This window comes from Salvelinus namaycush, chromosome 3 (assembly GCF_016432855.1).
Source record: "Salvelinus namaycush isolate Seneca chromosome 3, SaNama_1.0, whole genome shotgun sequence".
Taxonomy (NCBI): Eukaryota; Metazoa; Chordata; class Actinopteri; order Salmoniformes; family Salmonidae; genus Salvelinus; species Salvelinus namaycush.
In genome coordinates, this window is record NC_052309.1 from 79,753,894 (window position 1) to 79,768,418 (window position 14,525).

A 14,525-nucleotide genomic window follows, 5' to 3' on the forward strand; every position below is an offset into this window, starting at 1 on the left:
CAGCTAATATTCTGATGGAAATCCATCTGATAGCAGGTTGTGTTGGAACAGGTCTGCAGTATTCCAACAATTGTGTGCCTCTGACATGACATATTGCACACGGCTAAGTATCCTCTGTTTCCTGTGAGATGTAGGCTACAGTAAGCCTCAGAACTCCAAAGCTCCAATTTCAGTTCTCTCTCCAGGTAGAACTTGTCATGTCTCACTTGGGTAACACACACAGACACACTATACTGGAGCTGTGTCATAGGGGGATAAGACCGACGGCCTGAAATAGCCTCCTTGAAAACATGAGACAAAATGTATACATACTTCTTATTCAGTAAAGACTTGCATTACAGAGATAGGGTGGCAGGTAGCCAAGCAGTTAAGAGTGTTGGGCCAGTAACCAAAAGGTTGCTGGTTTGAATCCCAGAGCTGACTAGGTGAAAAATGTGCCCTTGAGCAAGGTGCTTTACCCTAATTGCTCCTGTAAGTCTGTCTTGATAGAAGTGTCTGCTCAAATGTAAATACTACCTTTATGGAACCCGAATGACAGACTATTGTGGCTCACCACTGCATCATGTCTGCTATTCATGAATTTAGGAGTGTTTTGTAATTATGTGCCATTGATGATTGACCCCTCTCATGGGTGAATTCCCTGAGCCTATATGTGCCATTACCTTGTGTTGAGTAGATTTTCATGGTTACCGCTCCCTCAAGTGGTAAATGGAAATAATGACTCTACATCACTCTCTCTCACGATGCCACTGCAGGATTGGAGCAGACATTAAGCTGCAATGACTTGCAAGTCATATTGGTATTGTGTGAGATTCGCCGCAAGACAATTTTGCTACTTCACTGAAGCACAGGTTAGGAAATCTCATATCGACTCGTATTTTGGGAACGAGAGTAAAGATGTCATTGTGTAATCTTAGTCTCATAGTATTATACCTCTCCAGACAGACTCAGAAATACAATACGTGAAATGAGCTCAAAATTATAACACAGAGATATTGACTAAACTCTTACTCCCAGAGTATATATGATACCTCAGTTTTCTAGTTTCGTTTAAACAAATCATATGGGGAGACACTACTCTGAGTCATGCCACATAATGCATCATGGGGTGGCAGGTAGCCTAGTGGTTAGAGCGTTGGGCCAGTAACCGAAAGATTGCTAGATCGAATCCTGAGCTGACAAGGTAAAAATCTGTTGTTCTGCCCCTGAACAAGGCAGTTAACCCACTGTTCCTAGACCGTCATTCCTAGACTGTCACTGACTTGCCTAGTTACACCAAAAAATGATAACAATCATCTGAAAGGAAAGTAAGATAACAGACTTTGGGCAGTTCCAACATCATGAATTATCACTGGCCCTTCAAATGGCAACACAACAACAAGTCTGAGATAACCACCTAATGCTGGATCTAGTCCTCTAGGTGGAGAATGATCAATGTGGAAATATCAATACCCAATTGAAATGCAAATGTTACCCAAGGGACATGCAGACAAAGTGGCCAGCACTGGACAGAGGATCACGACTGGCCTCAGCTGTTCTCTGTAGGGGTTTTAGTAAACCAATGCAAATTCAACCTCAGTCAATTCTGTGAACATATTCACACCAAAGAGCTGGGACAGAAAACTCCAGCATTACACTACTGTTTACAATAGTTATCAGACAGGCAAGTCTAACAGAAAACAGGAATTTTATTTGAACCTAGTCAGTTAAGAACAAATTCTTATTTACAATGACAGCCTACCGGGATACATTGGCTGAGCTGACGAGGTAAGACTTATGGGACTGCCTTGTTCAGGGGCAGAACGACATATTTTTACCTTGTCAGCTCAGGATTCGATCCAGCAACCTTTCAATTACTGGCCAAACGCTCTAATCACTAAGCTACCTGCTGCTCCAAGAGAGCATATACATTCCTCACTCACTCATGACTGCACGGCCAGGCACGACTCCAACACCATCATTAAATTTGCTTATGACACAACAGTGGTAGGCCTGATCACCGACAACAACGAGATAGGCTATAGAGAGGTCAGACACCTGGCCGTGTGGTGCCAGGATAACAACCTCTCCCTCAACGTGATCAAGACAAAGGAGATGATTGTGGACTACAGGAAAAAGAGGACCGAGCACGGCACCATTCTCATCGACGGGGCTGCAGTGGAGCAGGTTGAGAGCTTCAAGTTCCTCGGTGTCCACATCACCAACAAACTAACACGGTCCAAACACACCATGGCAGTCGTGAAGCGGGCACAACAAAACCTATTCCCCCTCAGGAGACTGAAAACATTTGGTATGGGTCCTCAGGTCCTCTAAAGGTTCTACAGCTGCACCATTGAGAGCATCCTGACTGGTTGCATCACTGCCTGGTATGGCAACTGCTCGGCCTCCGACCGCAAGGCACTACAGAGGGTAGTGCGAATGGCCCAGTACATCACTGGGGCCAAGCTCCCTGTCATCCAGGACCTTTATACCAGGCGGTATCAGAGGAAGGCCCTAAAAATTGTCAAAGACTCCAGCCACCCTAGTCATAGACTGTTCTCTCTGCTACCACACGGCAAGCGGTACCGGAGCACCAAGTCTAGGTCCAAGAGGCTTCTAAACAGCTTATACCCGCAAGCCATAAGACTCCTGAACATCTTGTCAAATGGCTACCCAGACTATTCACATTCCCCCCCCCCCTCCCCTCTCCACACCACTGCCACTCTCTGTTGTCATCTATGCATAGTCACTTTAATTAACTCTACCTACATGTACATACTACCTCAACTAACTGGTGCCCCCGCACATTGACTATGTACCGCCACCCCCCTGTATATATTGTTATTTTTTTACTGCTGCTCTTTAATTACTTGTTACTTTTATCTCTTATCCATATTTTTTTTAACTGCACTGTTGGTTAGGGGCTTGTAAGTAAGCATTTCACTGTAAGGTCTACACCTGTTGTATTAGGCGCATGTGACTAATAAAATTTGATTTGATTTAGTTGATGCATTTAGTGTAGGCAAACGATCTCATCTAGAGTGGATTACAGTCAACACTTCATGTCATTTGAGAGACTGGCCAGTAAACGGTCTTTGAAATGGAAGGTGGTGAGGCTGTGGCCCTTCCTCTCTCAGACAGCTTCCGAAGGTCATTGCTGGCCCATCTATAGAATAATAAAACAATGACAGCTCGATACAGCCCCCATGTGGAGGGACAGTACCGCATCACACTATAGGCTACTGTGCTCTCTGGTATAGACAAAGAGCTGTGATACAGGGACTCAGTTATCCATCATTCTTTGTACATACTGTAGGGATCAGAGGCAACAGGTGGAGGAGCTATAGGAGGACAGGCTCATTATAATGGCTGGAATGACATTTTTGGGATGGAGTCAAATGTGTTTTCATGTGGTTTCCATATATTTGATGTGTTTGACACCATTCCATTCCAGCCATTACAATGACCCCGTCCTCCTATAGCTCCTTCCACCAGCCTCCTCTGATAGGGATCCATTTAGAGTGAACTGTCAGCTGCAAACTCCACCTGTCAGTAAAGTTGCAGTAGCCCCATTAATTGGTATATAAGGTGTCCTAACTTTATTCTGATTACTGCAATAAATATTACATCAAAACAGAGTTGTCACACAGAGAGAGCATGCTGCTGGCAGTGCTTTAGGGGGTCTTGTCTCACTGAAAGATCAGGAGTGTTTTTGACAGATATCACTGTTGAATTATTCATGTTTCAGGGCTAGAACAATAGCACATTTTGTATTTCATATAAATGATTTACAAAAAGGAAAAAAACAGTTAATCTGGTCCGTGAAGCTTTATATGATATTCATACCATCACACAGCACTCCTAGACCATCATCTATGATGAAATGCAACCTCAACCTTTGCCAATAACTGTTAAGCAACGAGTGACCATGGTGCTGTATGACTATTATGTATGACTATCAGTCCAATGTAATACGACTCATCCATGTGTGACAACTTCACTAAATTCATTTGTTCAGATGCAACTTTTAAGGGTGTAGTTTAATAAGACATAAAGGATATATGAGTTGTTCACAATATGTTGCTAGAAAACAACAGGCCAATACCATGGAGCTTGATTGACATCGCTTTACTTTTTAAATGCAAAATCAAAGACTATGTTAATTACATGTTTTATATACACAGCAATGGTAATGACAGGAAAAACAGAAATTCTTTATTCACAAGCGATGAAGGCAGCCAGTCCAGCCAAATGAAATCTCTTATTTTACAGAGCATCCCTCATGCAAGTTTCTCATAAAAATAAATGTAAATAAAGCAAACTCAGTAAAATAACAGTCATTTGATTTCCACTAATCTCTGGTGTAACCCAAAGCTATGGTCAGGGTCTTAGTTTGTTTTGAGTCTCTTACTTCCCACGTCCTGTGTTGGTTCCTCTGGCTCTCGTTTGGCACCTTTGCCCGTCTCGCCTTCATTGGGTGTCCTCTGCTCTTCGTTGCTTTCAGCAATGACTCCTTTCATCTGTTTAAGTTCCCTCCTCCCTCTCCTCTCCTCCATCTCTCCGATCTCCTCGGCAAACAGGGCTTTGAGGGGCGGGATGAGTCTGGGGAGGATTCTAAAGTCTCCAAACCGAATCTGAGGAGAGACAGGGAAGAGAGATCACTCAGAGGAGGTCTTTCAACATACCCAGCCTCCTCGGAGGCGGCTGGAGATGTATCTCTGATGGGAGTCTAACACATTCTGAACGTTACCTTAAAATGGTACCTCTAGATTTAAACTGAAGTTGTCCCAGAGTATTCTACCTGGACTAGGGGCATTGTCTGTAATGAATCATGGTCCTAATTCATTCTGAGGCTACACATATCCAGTGGAAAAGTACATTTCAGATGTGCAGAACCCACATAAACATTTCAATGTTGCTATGCATAACAAGTGGACTAAAGTACACCATTCACCACTCACTTACCCTCATGTGGTCAAAAGATATTCCCACTCTGTCGTTGAAGTCCTCACTGAAGAGGGGGATCTTGGCATAGCGCTGGCTGAAGTGGTTCAGCATGATGAACTCAGCATTCATCTTCATGCCAATGCCGATGGCCTGGGAGGTGGTACTGTCATTTTGGGAGGCAAGCAGAGAAGCATGATGCTACTCTGCTACTATTCTAACAGTAATTACCAGACTTAACCCCATGGTAAGCTATACAGTTTGTTCAGTTCAACTCAATGACTTTCAAGTTGTTTTCAATGCGAGATGGAGCTCTTTAACCAAAGTCACTGAAATTCCAGCTGGAAGGCAGAAGTGCCTTCATTACCTCCAATACAGTTCCAAAAATCAATGGCAATCTCAGAGAAGAATGCAGCCAGTTACAATGCCCTCTAAAAATGACTGACTTCTCAAAAGCTCCTTGAGTTTCTTTGTCAGCTGAAAAATGGCACTAGTCTACTTCTGTTTACCTCCTTCAATGCATGTCATATTTTCACACTTAGGGCTGGACTCAATCAGTATCACAGAAGTATCACGGGAAAGATATGCATTGTGGCTCGATTGAAATTCAAAGGCAATGTCTTCTCGTTTGTGGAGACTGCATTCACGGTAAACACTGCATATGTCGACTCAATCGGAAATGTTTTTAGGCGGATCTTCCGCGATATTGATTGAATCCAGCCCAAGAAAGATAGTTTTCTAATAGAATAACGAAGGACACCTCTGAAGAGAAGCACCATACTAGATCCATCTACTAACCTATGTCTCTTCTCCACAGCCTCGTCCTCCAATCCATCTTCCAATGTGGCTTCATGAATAAGTAAAGTTGCATTCTTTCCTTTGAAAACACAATGACAAACATGAATCACACGACTGCTGCATGGCACAGCACTTCCAGCCTCTCTTCCTCTCCCAGAGGAAATCAATCACACAGCTCTGTGTAATAAACCATCAGCCAGCCCTGCTTGTCTGGCACACCCATGCCTCTATAATGAACAGGCATGGGATATAGCCAGGCTCTCTCTGGGAGTCTTCAGCTGGATCACATCCAGTCGAACAATTTAAAAAGAGACAATGAAGTGGGATCCCACAGGAACTATGTGGGAGACCTTGTGATTCATAGCGAACTTTGGAACCGATAGATAGCATTAAGCAATATCTGGTAAATGATGCCAGACAGCATAGAGCATGGATGATAGGTTCAGATCAGACTGGCTACTGTAGATGTCTAGTCCATTAACGGTGATCTATATGTATATCATACCACCAGCAACTGTGTAGAAGTTACAGGATACACTCTGGGTCCAGAATTTGAGTATGGCTCTGTGGAATTCACGTAACGGCAAATCAAATGGCATTGGTGAGTATTTACCATTTGATCCGGACGTCACAAGTGTGGTTCATAGAGAGTGTGTAAATCTTTTCACATCACACAAATTCTGGGATCTGTACAAAAATCACAATTGGGGTCGAGAACTGTTGGTACTGACCCATATGTGCGAGGGCATCGCAGGGCATTGTGTCCCCAGAGAAGACCAGCTGCCAGCCAGACTGATGAGTGATGCTGCAGGCAAAGGCATTCTTACAGTGACGCACCGGACAAGTCTGGAACTATGAGAGAAACAGAATATATGTATTTAAGCTTTGACGATAGCCTCAATAAAGTTGTTGAACCTAACAAGAGTGTTATGAGTCTTATTGAACCACGAAGCAGCCTGTTCAAGTCTCCACATACCTTTGCTAAATCAGATTTCTTCAGCAGTGCTTGGATGAATGCCTTGGTTTTGAACGTGGACACCTCAGCCCCCTCACACATGACTTTGCTAGGGACAATGCTGAAACATAGTCAAGAATACATCAATATTAGAGACGATGGACATCATATCATCAGGTTTGAAAGCATCAATTCAACAGAGTAAGACGTGTCTTTCCTGACATACTTGACATGGCTGAGGATCTCCTCACAGTGGTCATGGTACTGGTTGAGCCAGGTCATCATCTGGACAGGGGCTATCAGATAGATGGGGCTGAAGGCTTTCCCAAGAGTTGCCTGAACGGTAAAGAGATAAGGACATACATTCATTAAAGTGTTCCATTTTGCATGAATTAAACAGGACTCATCTTAAAATGTGAAAAAGGGAAACTCTTTACTGACCAAGGCTCTCTCTCTTTGAAACAGCAAACTCAACAATCCCTGCAAAATAAAGTAATATTCTTTAAAAATGATTTGAAATGACTTTATGCCAGAATATATGCTATAACTCTGTAATAAACAAATATTTATAGGAAAAATAATCCTTACTGTGTGATGGTCCGCGTGCATGTGAGAGATGAAGACGGTTGAGATCTTTGCCAGTGTCTCGTCCACACGGTCCCCATAGTGTCGGCACAGCTGGCCAAAGGTGCCCTCTCCACAGTCCAGCAGCACTGACTGAGTGGCACTGAAGGAGATGGGATATAGCATAAACACAGAGAGAGACAGACATTTATACTGGCTACCTCACAGACATATCTTTAAGGATTTTTTAAAGTAATATGAGTCTGAGGGCCATTACCTGATGTTGACCAAGTTGCCACTAACGTTCCTGATCTTCATAGGAAGAGCCGATCCAGTTCCTAAAAAGACCACCTCTGGGTATTTTTCTGCCCGCCCTGCAAGAAACACATTGTCATACGATACAACACAAAATGTTGCTATGCCACTGAAATTTCAGACGTAAAAGTATGATATTCTATCAGACAAAAGGACTACAAGAAACTAAACTCTGTTACTTTCTTAAATGGCCAGAATGAAATGTTTGCAACTCCATTCAAGAGGAGTAAAGAGGGATTGATGGAGCTTTGGACTGAGCAATGTAACATCTCCCCTTGGGCTTCTAGCCTGACCTGTATCAGAGCAGGGCTCACCAGACAGCACTGCAGCATCAGTCGCACGGAACCGCTTGCACTCCTCCACTTCTTGAAGGAAGTTAGGGGCCTCCGCAGCCTCTTTCACAAACTCTTCAGTGTCACAAGTGGGGATGGCATCTCTGATGAATAAGAAACAGTAGAGAGCACACACCACTCATCACATAGTGCTGAGGGGCAGCGACGCTCTCATTTGACTTTGACAGTGTTGGCATCTATAAGATCATAGAAGAAATAGTAAGCCACACTTGAAAGTAGTGTTTCATCTGAAATGATTTTCTTTGACAAAGCAGTCCTTCATAAGTGGAGACTAATGTCTGGTAAATTGTGGCCTGAAGGACATACTCACCTTTGCCATTCAATCTTGGGTCTGAGCTGGAACTTCAGAAGACACTCGGCTCTGACATTGGGGACATGCAGGGCAGCCTGGGTCTCCTTGAAGATCAACAACAGAGGTTTTTACAAAAACAAGAGTAGAAAGCGATTAGCACAATACAACGCAAGCTACAAAAGGCTTCCAAATGAACACGCTTATCTCTGTGTAACAGCAGGTTACAATGGTGAATAATTAAAGTTCTAGCACTTCACAACTTACCCCTGTTTTATAGTGCTGGAGCTCTGGAAATATCTCTGGATGAATCAGATTGAGCTGAGTTTGAATCTTGTGGCTCCTGACGTTGTGAACAGTGCAAACTTGCTCATTCAGGATCAGGTGCTCCGTGGTTGATGGAAACCTAAAATACAAAAACATTAAACATGTAGAAAGACCAACAGACTACAGAGAGACAAGTGAATTTCAGAATATGGAAACAGTCTGAAATTGAGTATTATATATGGCTGATTTTGTACCTTTCCATCCATTGCTTGTATTCATCTGTTTTCAGCACAGACTCAGGGCTCATGTGGACTACTAAGGCAGCAGGGTCCTCTGTTCCTCCACGTTGGTATCTGCAGATGAGACAAATAACTCAGAACTTAACTACAATCTCCTAAAGAAGGCCTAAGGAGTAATGACGCAGGATGCATAAGCAGCCTTTGACACATTTGGCCAACTTCACTCAGGCCATTACCTGCTCAGCTGCTGATGGATGCAGATTGGTTGAACAAACTCCTCAGAGGGACACTCCACAACAATGAAAGCTGGTCCTGGATCAGTGGGAGTGCACACCTCCTCAGGATGGATCTGTAGGACAACCATCAGGATATCATCAGACAACAGGACGAAATGGATCTAACATTTACAATAGCTAATCCAAAATTACAGAGCCCTAACAATCAACCAAATATAATTGAAATACCTCTCTTCCTTCGTAGGTAACACTTTTCCCATCCTTCAGAGCTGCAATGAGAGGACCAATAGCTGCAGTGCCTCTGTGGAGAAAGTACATCAAAAAAGTCATTATCGGCTCAAGTTTGTTGAGCAGGAAAAACTGAATTTGTATTGAAAAAAACAACTTACACTGGTAATCCAAGGTTTTTTGCTTGAGCAACCAAGAAGTTCCCCTTCTTAGGATGAAGCTGCAAGTCAAAGAGAAAATTTGACATAAATTGCATCAAAATGCAATAATTCAGTATGTCACTGAGACAATGAGATTGTGTTTCTTACCTTACAAACGAATGCCACAACTAAAGACGGATCCCTTGTTGCTCTTGCTTTTCCACCTGAGACGAAAATGCAATGTGAGAATTGGTGCCCTTTGGAGCTCAACATCCTTGAACTAGGGCACTGATGCCTCTGATAGCACCGCATGCTCCTTTAGTCTCGTATCCTTCCCAATCTCTTCCCGTTGACTTGACTATTAGAAGTCTGGAGAAGTTTAGTATTGAATTTTGCGTTTGAATGGGAGCACTGCCTGGGTTAACACTTGCATTTGATTGGCTCGGAGTATAAATTATATTTTCCTTCAGGAGAGGCATTTCCTTGTGTTTCTTTTTTGTTTTTCCTTGTTTTGTTCGTCAATATCTCTTTTCCTACTGTGTCGTACAAAGTTTTAGCAGCCTGTTTTGTATCTTATGCTACCTAGCTTTTTGCAAGTCAGAAACATTTTCTGAAACACAACCTGTTTGGAGCTCCATCCTTGCAAAATACTTGATTGGTTTGATAAACGTCCCTAGTTTCCATCTAGACTCCACCGTACTTCACCTCTTTTTATCATCTTCCTGAGAACGTCCCAATGCTTTCTAACAGTCAGAGCATGCGCAGCCTGGGCTTCCGAGCCCACAAGCTCCTAGTCTTACCTGGGCTGGTTGCTCTCTCCTTCCTGCTGTCTGTGCTGGTGTCCTCAGAGTCTTCCGGCCTCCACAGCTCCCTCCTCTGGGGACTACTGGAGGGGCTGCTCCTCCCTGAGTTAGGGGAGCACTTTGGCCCATCCTCTCTGATCTGGGCTGGTATAATTGGGGTTAAGAGAGTGTCAACTACCAACTCTTCAGGATGAGAACACAAATATTCACTATTTTACCCGTCATAAACTTAATATGCTTTAAGATAAAGAGTATGAGTAACAGTAAATTACACAATGCTAAAAAAAATGACAACGGTGATTTCTAGTACTCACCAAATATTGGTATTTGACTAACTGTCATCGTGTCATCTGTGTATTGTTTCTCAGTGTATGGTCGAACCGCTAGCTTGATTTCTTCCAGTGGTCCAGAAAATACTCTGATGGCATTCACATATTTCTCCTAGATCAAGAGGATGCAATGACATATTAGACTCAGGATACCAGAAAAACAGTTGACTCATTACAGACAATCTTTTATACTGCTACAATGTCCACTCACCAGTTGTGGTGGTCCAGAGAGTACAACCTCAGGGACACCAGTGTCTTTCAGTGTTAATATCATCCCTAAACCAGAGAGTACACAGTTTATCACACCTAAGGACATACGCGGAGACATAGGCTCAGCATGCAATAAGCTTTGACCTATGTCTATCTACACTCATGTGAAAAAGTAAGTACACCCCCTGGAAAGTGGTCTTTTTTTGTACATATTTGGACAGATGGCTATGTAATCTTCACTTCAACACTACTGACAGATAAAGGTAACCTAATTTAACAAATGACACCGAAAGATTATACTTTGCAATCATTTATTCATAAAATATATATTTTTTAAATAGACAGAAATGCAATTCCATAGTGCAGGAAACATAAGTACACTCCTAGCTTCAATAGCTGGTGTTGCCCCCTTTGGCTGAAATATCTTCATGTAGCCGTTTCTTGCAACTGTCTATGTCTTACATCCACTGGGAGGAATTTTTGCATACTCCTCTTTACAGTACTGCTTCAATTGTGTCATGTATGAGGGCTTGTTTTGCATGTACAGCCCGCTTCAAGTCCCCCCACTGTTTCTTGACACAATTGAGATCTGGGTTTTGACTCGGCCATTCCATACCCTCAATTTCTTATTTTTTAGCCATTCTGTTGTAGTTTTGCATCATTGTCCTGTTACAATATCCATGTTCAGCTTAGTTTCAGCTTTTTGACAGATGGCCTCACATTCTCCTCAATAATTTTCTGGTACAATATTGAATTCATGGTTGACTCAATAATGGCAAACTGGCCAGGCCCTGAGGTAGCAAAGCAGCCCCAAACTATAATGCCACCACCTCCATGCTTTACAGTTGGTATGAGGTTCTTCTGTTCAAAGGCATTGTTTTGTTTTAGCCAAACATGGCATTTGGCATTGCAGCCAAACATTATTTTTTTGTGATTTGTTAAATTGGGTTACCTTTATCAATGAATGTGGTTGGAATTTAGCTCAAATATATGTGCACAAATATGTAAAAACAACAAAAAGACCACTTTCCATGGGGTGTACTTACTTTTTCACATGACAGTACACAGAGACATAGGCTAATCATGCAATAAGCTTTGATCTGTCTATTATCTATGCACAGGTGTTTCCAGGTTGACAGATAACTGACTTGATGTCAAGTGGCTAGAATAACAAGCAACTTACCTGATAGACCACCAACATTCTCCCAGCTCATTCTAGTGAGGAAAATATTGTCCAAGCGAGCAGCTTTTAACCTGACAAGAGGAACATTGAGATTTATTGAGCCGAGACTGAATTATGGATTTGACAGGAGGCATTGACAGGAGGCAATTCAACTTACTTGTGCTCTTGCATCAGCCTCTGTGTTCCCTCACCACAGTTGAATAGGTACCTTCCACAGAGGAAAAAGGGTAAACAAATATGCTGCAGCCAAGTGCCTTTCTGATACCCACAATACAAATATATTTGGCAATGTTACAACAAATTGTCAGACACTCATGTTCTCTGGTTAAGTTACCTATTGAACTCAGAGAAGACATAAAGTGATGCGCCATTATCTCGGCTCCCTGCCCCGACGACCTGCGCGTAGACAGTGGCTGGTCCATGCACATCCACTCCACGTTTCCTCTGTTCTCTAGACTTCACATGTCGCAATGTTTCTTTGGGTGCTCTGGGTTTCTTTGATCCCCGATGTTGGTTGTCTGTTGTGTTCGTAGACATTGTCCGCAGAAACGGGAAAATAGTCCGGGGAAAACGATGTTCACTGCATGCGAAGCTTTGTAGGCGACCCGTAGATGTGTGTCTCACAAATAGCCATGCAATAGATTTACAGTGTAGAGACACTTTAGTCATACTAAACATTCGGTTTAATGGAAGTCAGTTCTGCTCGTCGTACAAGACAGCAAACTTATCGATAATCCTTGCATAATCTTTCTGAAAATATAATTTTACCTATCAGCCCACATATCATTGAAATATAAACATTCAGTCAGGACTTCAGCGGTTGAGACATGTGATTTGACGCTCAACTGTGTTTCTTCCGGCGTAGATTGATGACGTATTCATCACACTCTCGATCATTGGTGTGTTTATTTTGTATTTATTTAACCTTTAACTAGACAAGCCAGTTAAGAACAAATCCGTATTTACAATGACGGCTACCTAAAGGCCTCCTGCGGGGACGGAGGCTGGGATTAAACATTTAAAAAATAAATATAGGACAAAACACACATCACAACACTACATAAAGAGAGACCTTAAACAACAACATAGCAAGGCAGCAACGCTTGACAACACAGCATGGTAGCAGCACAAAACATGGTACAACCATTTTTGGGCACAGACAACAGCACAAAGGGCAAGAAGGTAGAGACAACAATAAATCACGCAAAGCAGCCACAACTGTCAGTACGAGTGTCCATGATTGAGTCTTTGAATTAAGAGGTTTAGATAAAACTGTCCAGTTTGAGTGTTTGTTGCAGTTCGTTCCAGTCGCTAAGTTAGCTGCAGCGAACTGAAAAGACGAGCAACCCATGGATGAATGTGCTTTGGGGACCTTTAACAGAATGTGACTGGCAGAACGGGTGTTGTGTGTATGTGGAGGATGAGGGCTGCAGTAGATATCTCAGATAGTGGGGAGTGAGGCCAAAGACAGTTTTTTATAAATACGCATCAACCAGTGGGTCTTGCGAACCGAGATAAAGACAGTTTCAGGTTGGATATTCGCCTGTAGTTTTCCTTACGTCCACCAACAGCAGTTAGAGACCGTCAACATAGTGACAAATCACATTTTTCAAATTTCAATAACTCTTTAACCATTACTCCAAACACTTTCAAAACTGGTTGTAGCTAACCCGATGGCATAGACGCGCACATTGCACACCCTTTAGTTTGTCCATTTTTATCTCACATGGTTTTACACAAATTTTTCCAAATGTAGAATTTCAATAGCTCCTTGGTCATGTGACCTAGCGACTTCAAACAAGGTTCAGAATGTCCACTCAGTGGCCCTACACATTGCACACCCTTTAGTTTGTCAATTTTTTTTATCTCACAAGATTTTACATGATTTTTTCAAAATGTAGAATTTCAATAGCTCCTTGGTCATGTGACCTAGTGACTTTAAACAAGGTTCAGAATGTCCACTGACTACCCTTCTATATTGCACACCGTTTAGTTTGTCCATTTTTATCTAACATGGTTTTACACAAATGTTTCCAAATGTAGAATTTCAATAGCTCCTTGGTCATGTGACCTAGTGACTTCAAACAAGATTCAGAATGTCCACTCAGTGGGCCTACACATTGCACACCCTTTAGTTTGTCCATTTTCATCTCACATGGTTTACATGATTTTTTCCAAATGTAGAATTTCAATAGCTCCTTGGTCATGTGACCTAATGTCCGCTGACTACCCTTCTATATTGCACACTCTTGTTTGTGTACTGTAAAATCACGCGGTGTAACGTACATTTTTCATAGTTTCAAATTTGCAATAGCTCCTTGGTCATGTCAATTACACACCTAAGAAGCGTGCAGTGGATATACACCCATATTGCATAACCTCTAGTCATGGGTCTTCTATATTGTTGTACATGAATAGTAGTTTGACAATTAGGGGGTTCAGTACAGTGTTGTGATTACCCTTTTCTTTATTATTTATCTACAATAGTTGGTGGTTCTAAGTACTTATTTCCTTGTTTTTTAATTTTTCCACAGTATTTAACAGTGGTACACAATAGGAGAGAGACAGATAATATCTCCTTTCGTCGTTAATATCAACCATAAAGGAAAAGGGCAAAGTACGAGAGTCATGCTATTAATTGTCCAAAGCAGGGATGGAGAGTGAGCTAGTGAGGTAGGCTGCAGTGGGTTTGC

The 14,525-nt window shown here is 42.3% G+C and overlaps 1 protein-coding gene across 1 annotated transcript; it reads right to left on the bottom strand.

The window, feature by feature from the left end:
- Window positions 1-4,091: 4,091 nt before the first annotated feature.
- LOC120044638 (zinc phosphodiesterase ELAC protein 2-like) lies at window positions 4,092-12,658 on the bottom strand. The gene is made up of 23 exons (XM_038989311.1): window positions 12,167-12,658; window positions 11,990-12,040; window positions 11,833-11,903; window positions 10,651-10,715; window positions 10,425-10,551; window positions 10,108-10,254; window positions 9,476-9,531; window positions 9,329-9,387; window positions 9,168-9,240; window positions 8,940-9,052; window positions 8,719-8,817; window positions 8,465-8,603; window positions 8,219-8,304; window positions 7,870-7,991; window positions 7,518-7,614; window positions 7,265-7,403; window positions 7,118-7,156; window positions 6,903-7,012; window positions 6,698-6,797; window positions 6,453-6,573; window positions 5,722-5,800; window positions 4,945-5,089; window positions 4,092-4,613 (listed from the first exon to the last, which is right to left on the bottom strand). Exons 1-23 carry the CDS (start codon window positions 12,508-12,510, stop codon window positions 4,368-4,370), a joined length of 2,628 nt encoding a protein of 875 aa, XP_038845239.1. The 5' UTR covers window positions 12,511-12,658; the 3' UTR covers window positions 4,092-4,367.
- Window positions 12,659-14,525: the final 1,867 nt, after the last annotated feature.

Coding starts and splice junctions, on each gene's coding strand:
- LOC120044638 (XM_038989311.1), bottom strand. CDS start 12,510: ATGTTTAGTATGACTAAAGTGTCTCTACACTGTAAATCTATTGCATGG. Junction 7,615..7,869: donor TGATGCTGCAGTGCTGTCTG/GTGAGCCCTGCT, acceptor TGTTTCTTGCAG/GGCGGGCAGAAAAATACCCA. Junction 7,157..7,264: donor TGCACGCGGACCATCACACA/GTAAGGATTATT, acceptor TTTATTTTGCAG/GGATTGTTGAGTTTGCTGTT.